At 40.2% G+C, this 10,265-nt stretch overlaps 1 protein-coding gene across 1 annotated transcript in view; it reads right to left on the minus strand.

The window, feature by feature from the left end:
* ACBD3 (acyl-CoA binding domain containing 3) overlaps nucleotides 1–9,710 on the minus strand; it is a 34,619-nt gene extending 24,909 nt beyond the window's left edge. Inside the window, exon 1 of the mRNA XM_007167197.2 lies at nucleotides 9,345–9,710. Within this exon, the coding sequence (XP_007167259.2) occupies nucleotides 9,345–9,630 (286 nt within the window). The 5' untranslated portion in view covers nucleotides 9,631–9,710. The remainder of the gene's footprint in view (nucleotides 1–9,344) is intronic.
* Nucleotides 9,711–10,265: the final 555 nt, after the last annotated feature.

Consider the following 10,265-nt stretch of genomic DNA (forward strand, 5'->3'; position numbering starts at 1 on the left):
AAGCAGGGATTGGCAAATTAGACCAACTCTGCCCACAGTTGTTTTTTAAGGCCTGTGAGCTAAGAATGGTTTTTATCTTTTTTAAGAATTGTTAAACAACAACAAGCAGAAATAGACAAAAAGCAATGAATATGAACACAGACCATATATGGTCCTTAATGCCTAAAATATTTACTATCTGCCCCTTTACTGAAAACGTTTACTGACCCTGGACTAAAGGAAGAAGTAAATGCAAAAGCCAAATGATTTCTAAATATTTAAAAAATTCGAATATAATTAAAAGGATTGAAAACACAAAATTCAACTTCCCGTTAAACATGGTGAATTGAACACACACACAATTACATCTGATCCTCAATGAAACCCCACTAAAAGGAAAAAGGAAGCCAATTCAGAGAACCCTGGAAAGGCTCAGGAATTGAAGGTACCAGGTTCTTTAAAAGCTGAAGTCTAGATAAAAATAGGGGTTTTGGTTTAAAAACTATCTAGGGACCTCCCTGGCAGTCCAGTGGTTAAGATTCCACACTTCTAATGCAGGGGGCTAGGATTCGTTCCTGGTTGGGGAACTAAGATCCCACATGCCTCGGGGCATGGCCAAGAAGTAAAACAAACAAACAAATAAATATATATATGTATATAAATAAAAACTATCTAAAAACAGGTGGGAGAACACCAGCCTGAGAGTGAACTGCAGGACTAAAAAGAGAAACGAAATGAAAGTTACGCTAGTAAATGGTAAACAACTTCCACCCACCCTCCCTTCTCCTGTCTAGTGCCTAAATGCTGGCCAACTAGATTCATACATTCCAGGCAGGAGACAGGAATATTGCATGAAAAACTGGCCCAAAATAAAAGACCTACACATACTAGTTTGAAAGCTACTGATGTTGAGGGTTCCCCGAAGAAACTTCTGCCTCATTATCTACAATAAAAGCTTGTACTCAAGGTTACAACTGGCTCTCCAGTGCCTCACCCTTTAACAAGAATGAATACCCAAGGATCACCGGACATTTGAGAAAGCTCCCAACATGGGGGGGAAAAAAGGCTGAAAGAAATTTCCCAACAGAAAAAAAGAAAGTCTAAAAGAAAGTAAGGAATTCCAGGAGAAGGAATTCCAACACCACAGAGAGGTGAAGGTAATTTTCAGGATGACAGTGGGGAGAGACTCAGAAGGTAGAAAGCTAAGACTGAATCAAAAATTTAAGGATATCTAGGAGAGATGTCTCTTAAAAAAAAGGGTTTACCTGAGGACAGAGAAAAAAAATGATAATTACCTCTAACTACACAAAAGACAAAGAGTTTGCATAAGAACCAAAATATAATCAAAGTGCATGATCTGTCTCAGGTATGAATAACACAAATAGAAACAACTGACACTGATTTAATCACAAATGTGATATTATAAAATTAAGAGTTTGGGAAGGAGGAAGAGAGAGGCATACATGTGTAAGTTACTTTTTTTTTCTTTTTTTTTTTTTTTTAAATTAAAGAAGCAGGGACTTCCCTAGTGGTCCAGACTCCACATTCCCAATGCAGGGAGCCTGGGTTTGATCCCTGGTCAGGGAACTAGATCCCTCATGCCGCAACTAAGACCTGGCGCAGCCAAATAAATAAATATTTAAATAATAATAATTAATAAATTAAAAGCAGCAGCAGGAAAATGGAGACAAACACCAGAAGAAACAGTTAAAATAATGGAAAGTGGTTGCCTTGGGGGAGAAGGTCTTGGAGATGGGAAAAGAGAGAGACCGGGTTGGCTATTTTTCCTTATAAATTTTATAGTACAACTTGACCTTTTAAATTGCCTTGGTTTTCACTTTGATAAAAAGGTAAAAGGAGTAAACTCATATGCTCAATTTCAGTAATCAGCTCATAAGACACTATAACATGTGGTAGGCATAGTAATACCACCCTCCCAAAGATATCCACATCTAATCCCCAGAATCTACATCCCAGTGAATATGTTAGGTTACATGAAAAAGGGGAATTAAGATTGCAGCTGACCTTATCCTGGACTACCCACGTGGGCCCAAAGTAATCACAAGAGTCCTTATAAAAGGAGGGAGAGCAAGAAGAGTCAGATGGAGATTTAAAGATGTTATGCTGCTAGCTTTGAAGATGGAGGAAGGGGCCACAAGCCAAAGCATGCAGCTGGCCTCCTGAAGCTGGAAAAGGCAACAGATTCTCCCCTAGAGCCTCCAGAAGGAACAGAGCTCTGCTGACACCTGGATTCTAACCCCGTGAGGCCCATTTTGAGCTTCTAACCTCCAGAACTATAAAACAGTATGTGCTGCTTTAAGCCACTAAATTTGTGGTAACACATTTTCCCAATAAAGACAGAAATGGCTTCTAGATTACATTTCTATTAAATTCATAAGTATCTAACTTCACAGTTCTAGTAAGACAGCATAAATAATTTGATAATAGCGTTATAATCACAGTTACCAAGATTATCAAGGGTAATCTGAAAGATTACCCTTCCATCTGAAATTAATTAAACAAAAGGTTATTAGTCTCACATGTCAACTGTTAGAGTAAGTTTACTGAGAAATATTTTTCTCTTCTCTCTGGTGGTAAAGATAGAGGAAGGTAACAAATTATTTCAATGTTCCTTCTAGCCTTTATTTGATGAAATGAAAGCCAATAAAACCTATGGGTTGGAAAGTATATTAAAGATAGACGACTGAACTGCACAACCAAAGTTCAAATCCTTTCTACATAACCACTTGCTCTACAATAATTTGTTATTGGACACACTATATAAAAAGATGTATATTGTAACATCAATAATCTAAAATGTGAGGGAGGGAGAAGTGAAAGAATAGAGTTATTGTATGCTATGGAAGTTATCAGCTTAACCTATAGTGTATTTTTATACTACAGTATAGTATTTTATAGTATAACTATATTATATAAGCCTCATGTTAACAACAAAGAAAAAACCTGAAGTAGATACATAAAAGATTAAGATAAAGAAACCAAAGCATACCCACCTAGTTACTGCTAACGTATGCTTGAACACTTCCTGGTGATGGGAATTCATTGTCTCAAACAGCCTATTCCATGTTTGGATAGCTGTGATTTTTATTTTAGCTCTTTATTCTGAGTAGATCTGTCTCAATTTTATCCACAGGGTCTATTTCTAGTCCCTGGCATTAAATAAAACACATCTAACAGATCAGACCTCAAAAAAAGCCACAAAATACTGTACATCATATTTGCCCTGAGTTCTCTATTCTTTAGGCTAAATATTCCCAGCTTATTCACTCATACATACCTCCTAAAGACCCAGCTCTGCTATTTATTAAGTATATAACACAGACACAGATAACCTTTCTGAGCCTCAGTTTTGCTATCAATAAAATGGAGATAATAACTTCTCACATTTCTTGTGAGGGTTAGAAATAATGTGTTCCAAAGTCTTGATACAGTGCCCGAGTAGAGCAGACACTTACTAAAGAGCAGCTATTATGATAATGATGGCAGGGATTCGAATTCCCACACTATACAAGTTGCTCTCTTCTGAATGAGCTCCATTTTGTCTTTAATCCTAAAGAATGATGCCTCAAACTGAAAGCAGTATCCAGGGATTGTCTGAACTGTGTGGAAGATAGCAGGACCACCTCTCCCTTCTCTCATTCCAGATACAGAATTTCCCCCAAAGCAGCCTAAGCTCAAATCTGTTTTCTTTCATGGCCCTATCACTGTTGCCTGGCAGAGAATACACTTTGAATAAAATCCGTCTTTTGGAAATATTAAAATTAAAACCACATCTCGTCCATGTTCAATTGAGAAAAAAACTGATACATTCTTATACTACTTATAAGAAAGTATAATAAATGCAGTATTTCTGAGTTAATGAGTATGAAACTCTGGAAACTGTCTAGCAGGTACAAAGTGCTTAATAAAAGTTGATCTCCCCCCCATTAATTCAACACACTCTCTAATAAATTCTTGGTAATCTCTCCTCTTCAACAATATAAGCAGTCACAGAATACCAACTGCTAGGTACTCTGCTAAGAGTTTATATATATATATATATATATATATATATATATATATATATATAATTCTTATAATTCTTACAACAATTTGAGTAAAGGAAGGCAGATTTTAAACAACTGAGTGGCAAAACTAGGAAAAAGTACCCCCCAGGTAGTGTTCACTCTTGAACTCAACTTCCTAAATACTGAGCCAGAGTAGCTCTTGTTTTAGCTAACTGATGAAAGTAAACATTATCTCCTTCTGGTTGTTGGTTACCAAAGTGTACTCACTTTGTAAAAATTCATCAAGCACCACTTATGATTTGTGTACTTTTCTGCACGTGCAGTAAATAAAGGGGAGGCCTCAGGCAAATGTTAAAATCAGTTACACTAAAATATACACATATACAAAATATATACAAAAAATACACATATACAAACACATATATAAACATATCCTTGAATCCAGTATTCAAAGGAAAATTTTAGTTCGGCTCAAATCTAATATGAAATAGCAAATTAAAAAAGTAGATGTTTAAAAGGCATTACTATTCTTGGTGGCTATAATTTTCTTTCTTATAAGTGTCTCTTAGGTCTATTACATCCTCCTATGCTATACATGTATACCTAAAGATAAAGACAACAAAGAAAGAAGGGAAAAATAAACTCAAAGTTTAACAGATATTCAGTAGTAACAATTAAACTTGAAATTATCTGAAGCTAGTCCACTGAAGTCCAGGAGGCACACACTAATTATTATGTTACCAAAGAATAAATTACAGTTGTACAGTATTTTAAAACATTAATGGAGCCATTTATAAAAGTTCTTGGAGATGCGTATGTTTCAAGAGGACAAAAGGAAATGGAACTATTCAGTATGTCCATATGATTGCTTCTCTGCTATCAGCAACATAACACAGTGTCATCGACAGCAATGCTAGTGGAAATTCATTAACAATTCCACAGAGAAACTGAGTCCTAGACTTAAGTTCCTCCAAATTCAACAACAGCTTCCTTTCACATATCACACCCTCAAAAACGTATCACTCTCCTCACACACACACACCCTAGATCTGTCTACTGAAATAACGACCAATCCAGTAGCAAAGAGCGCCCACTGCTAACACCCAGATTACGGCTCTTCAAATGCCACTTCCCACTAAAGGAACCATGTCTCTTTGGAGAAATGGCTGATTCCTATGGAGGCAGGAAATGCATAAGATGAATCTGGAACGTCTCATCATACCAGATACCAAGGAAGCTATAGAAGACTACTAGTCATGTCAAAGGAACTTAGGAGCCAATCTTAAGAGGCTACCACTTGCTAAAGATGGTACAATTTGAGCATCAATAATAAGAGCCTAAGTAAAAAAAAAAAAAAAAAGGTTTACATGCATGAGTATATAACATTTTGAAAACTGTCACCTTTTGAGGCTGCTAAGGGAAACAACTCATTATTTTGAAAACTAATAATGGGAAAGAAGCATTTATCTTTTCTTTCTTATTTAAGCTGTACCCCAAACCAAATAGCATGTGAGGAAAAGTATTACAGTGAAGGAAAGACAATTAGAATATTACCATTTTTCAATTGCTAATGAATCACACATCCATTTTCAATTTACCAAGAGTAAAACACAATCATTATGTTGGCTAAATGCAGGCCTCTCAAAAGGTCTAATAATGTATTAGTAGCAATGAGATTTAGCATTTATCAATCTTTTTGATGGGCACATTTACTTCAGTCCTTTGGAGGGGACTTCTTCATAACCACCAAAATTGGAAACTGGGTAACAATGTTATGTAGGAGTTTAGAGTAGATGATTCTCCCACACTTTACCTTTCCAGATATCTGAAGAGATTCTCAATAAAGTGATCATGAGCAGAAAAACAATATCTTTCCATTAGCTCTTAACATTTTCAAGCAAATATATTAAAGAAGTTCTAAAATGTGATAAGCCAACAAGGTAGGTAGTTTTGAATATTTTCCTAGGAACACCATCAAAAAGCAAGGTTCCTATTTGCTTTTCATCTCTTATAGTGGGAAGAACTGCCTTTGGAATCAGACAGACCCAGGACCAGCTCTGCCTCTTACTACTAATAACTAATGGGCCTAGGGCAAGTTTCTCAACTAAGAAGCCAGGATAACAGCCCCACTGAAGGGCTTGTAGAGGATTAAACAAAACAGTATATATACAGCTCTAAAAATAGTACCTGATATTTAGTGAACATCTGCTCAATCACTAGCGGCAATTATCACTCTGGAATTTTAAATTAATGCAACCATCTACCAGCTTAATGGAGTGAGGCAACAAAGTATTAGAGGAGGAAAAACTCACCCCCAAGAACTCTAAAAACCAAAACACAACTCCCCAGGTTAACTCTATCCAAGAAGTATAAAGGCTACAATAAAGCCAGCTGATTCATTCCTTAACCCAAAGAGATAAGAAAACCAGCTTAATCTTCCTAAACTAGAACTGGGCAACTCTGCTCCTCCTTTTAAAAACCTTCAATGGTTCCTCACTGTCTGCTGTCAAAAAGGCTACTTACAATAGCATTCCAGTCCTTCCACGGATCTGACACCAACTCACCTTCCCAGCTCTCTCCATCAAACTACAGTACCTACTTCCTATTTGCCATTTCCCCGACACACATGCCTTGCCCTTTCATGGCTCTTGGCCTCCCCCCTTCTCTGGAATGACATTTGCTCTCTGGATCCTCCACATTGTAATGCAGTAGCCACTGGGTCTTTAACTCCTCTTTTGGACTCTAAGTTCCATAATAGCAAAAGGGAATATACTATTCATTTACAGTGGTAACCTTATATAAAACTTGATCCATAATAAGGATTCAACAATGTCTGGAGCTTAGATGGTAAAATGCTAACTTACATTTTCCAGTATTTTCATCTATTACTTTACTTTTACCTTCAAAAACTAAGAGGGTTAGGTAATTGACACAATGGGTTCAGTCACTGGCCTATGATCACTGTGACAGGGATAGAATGAGAAACAGGGTTCCTAATTCCCAATCCAAGTTATTTTCAATGGAAAAAGATACCCATGCTTTCAAGATTCATATTTATTCCACAGCAAAAGATAAAGTGTAATGTTATTTCTAATTCATGTGAGATACAAAACCACAAAATAGTGATTTATTAAAGTCCTTGCAAGACTGATAAAAATGCCAAGTATTATGCAGGAAAAATTCACACATTAAAACAAAGGCAGCAACACTTGACTCACCCTACTTTCCATAATTCTTCTGACTGTTTTTAGATCCTTCCCCTCCACCCCAACTCAGGAACCTCATATACTAATAGCTTCTTCATTGCTAACATGTAATGATCCATGCAGAAAGGGAGCTTTTGATCGCTAGACTGTTATTTCTCCTTTTAAGTACTTGGATATTGCTTTGAGAGCTTAACTTAGGAACTTAGTAAATCATAACTATCAATGTAGCTTTTTTCTTTAAGGTGACTGATAACTAGGTCCCAAATTACAGGTTCCCCTAGGAGTCCTACCACTCAACAAACATGTTAAAATAATGTTAGGTTTAGAGCACTAAACCTTAAATCTGAGATGTCAAATTTCATTTAATCCAGCCATATTATATCTCTATATATAAACAAACTGAGTCTGGAAGAGAAAAGTTAATTGTCTAGGAGTACATGGTAAATAGAATCCAGAGGGATTCCCTGGAGGTCCAGTGGTTAGGACTTGGCGCTTTCACTGCCGTGGCCTGGGTTCAATCCCTGGTGGGGGAACTGGGGTCACGCAGGCTGCGCGGCACAGCCCAAAAAAAAGAATCCAGAGCTTCCTGACTCCCAAGCAATGCTAAATTTACTGCACATTAAGAGTGTTTTAATCTTTCAAAGAAGACATTACTACCATCTTCAAATAAGACAGGCTCAGAAGATAAAATTATCCATTGATTTTTTTGTTAGTTATATGGCGAAAGTTAGGATTAGAAGTTCATTCTTTTCTATTCTTACCCGTTATTCTGCTACAATATACTTTAATCTTATTGTACACCGGAAAAGTAAGTTCCAAGAATAAAAATTTTAAGTAAAATGTAGTTATATGAATTGTACAGAAACCACCAGATTTTTACATAAGTGGTAGTATATCATAACCTCAGGAAACTCTAAATTCAAGCCAGTGACCTAAGGGTCAAGTGATCCAAAACCCATTAGCCATTACCAATTCCCCAAGCTGGCACGGAGGGCTGAACTCATTGTGCAATGACGATGAATATTTCAAGGGTAAACTTTTTAATAAAAAATGCAATGAAAGGGAATGACCAAATATTCTGGAAAATTTATAAAAGACTTTCATTAGTTTGCATAATTAGAGTCATTTTCAGATAAAACAAATAACTTTCGAATGTATCACTACTTTCAACGACTCAACTTCAGCTAGTAAAATATGTACTCCAAAAGGTACTCCCTCTGGGAAAAGTGTCATAAATATGCTGTTCTGGAATGTATACGGAACCTAGCAACCACGTCTAAAGTTTCATTTGCCGATGTTTCTCCTTGCTCATCTACCCCACAAGATCTAAGTATCTCTTCTCATCAATTTTTCCCACTGACAAGGTCATGTGACTGGTACCACCATCTGATACGTGAATCACCCAATTAAAAAAACCCACACACCACAATCTAGCTCTAAGACAAGATTTATTACAATTAATTCTGTGAGAAGTACAGAGGGTACTTTTAGGCCTTAATCTGAGAATTCACTCTTGAACATTGCTTACAAGGTAAAATTTTAACCATCTAGAAGTTACTAGTTACATGGTAAGCATCCCTTCTCTTCAGAGTTTGACAAGCCAAGGGGGATTAATACTTTACTTCTTCCTCTCTGCCACATCAATACTGCCAGGTGATCAAGCCCTAGGCTCTCTAGAATGAATGGAAAATATATGTATGAAACCCATGGAAAGATTTCTTCCACTGTGGAAAAAGGGCAAATATCGGTGGTTCTGACGTGCCAAGCCATAAGAAACAGGAAAAGGAATGCGACAGTTAAAAAAAAAAAAAAAAAAAATTCCAGAACGGGAACCTCTGGGAAAGAGAGAGAGGGCTCATTCTTCCACCCAGGCTCCTGGAAAACCGAGAAGCTAAATCAGGTAAGATGCCCCGGTAACCTCGGGGAGGCGGGACCCGGACTGCTAAACCAAGGTTCCAGGCCCCTACGGGTGGGACCTAGTGGCCAAGCGGGTAGTGACAAACTTCGGGTAACCCCAAGGACAGAGCCCAGCTCCGGTCACCGCGATCCCGCACGGGTGGGTGAGGACGAGACGGGTCCAGTCTCCCCGGGGCCGGGCAGAGGCGGCGGGGGTGGGGCCTGCCCGGCTCACCTTTGAAGAAGCGCAGCGCCAGGCCATACAGCTCCTCCAGGCCGAAGCCCCAGCGCTGCTCCAGCCGCCGCGCCTCCTCCGCCGCGCCCCCAGCCGCCGCCTCCCCGGACTCCGGCTGCTCCCCTGCGGCGCCCGGGCCCCGGCCGGACCCGGGAGGCGAGGGCGGCGGCAGCGGCGGCGGCAGCAGCGGGGCGCCCTCTGCGCCGGGCCGCTCCTCCGGGTCCGGGCTTAGTGTGAGCCCGTCGACGGACACCTCGAGTCGCTCTGCGTTCAGCACCGCCGCCATCTCCGCCTGCTGCGCCTCCTCGGTGGGGACAGGCGGCGGCCACGTATCGACTTCCTGCTGACCTCTGACCTCCGCCTACCGACACCGGAACTTCCGCCGCTGAGTAGGATCTAGGGCTCCCGGGCATGGTGCCCCGCCCCCCACCCCGATCCGTCGGTCGGTCCCGCTCTGCCACCACTCGCCCCGACCCTTAGCCCTGCGGGTCCCGAGCGCCCCGCGGCCACCTTCACCCGGTCCCCCTCCGGCCCTCTTTTCTCCCGGAGGGAGGGTACTACGGACCAGCGGCCCCCGCCCCGCCGTTCTTTCCGGCGGCTCGCGGTGTCCGGCAGGGGAGGGGTCGGGCGGGGTCAGAGGGACCCCGAGTAAGGTCTGTGCTGGGAGCGTGACTGCTGGTGAGCGCCCTGCCCCTCCGGTCAGACCCTCCGCATTTGTAGAGAGTTGTGTGGTTGGCGGAACTCTGGCAATTCTAAGGAAATGCCGAGCAAATGCCTTTTTTTTTTTTTTTTTTAAGAAGAAACTGAGGCTGCAGAGAAATTCCGTGGCTTCTGAGACTGTCGTGGAAGGGCACATCCTGGTTTTTTCGGGAACTGAAGCTCCTATAATTTGTGGGGCCCTCATTAAGTAAAAAACACAAA

Source organism: Balaenoptera acutorostrata, chromosome 1, assembly GCF_949987535.1.
Source record: "Balaenoptera acutorostrata chromosome 1, mBalAcu1.1, whole genome shotgun sequence".
Taxonomy (NCBI): Eukaryota; Metazoa; Chordata; class Mammalia; order Artiodactyla; family Balaenopteridae; genus Balaenoptera; species Balaenoptera acutorostrata.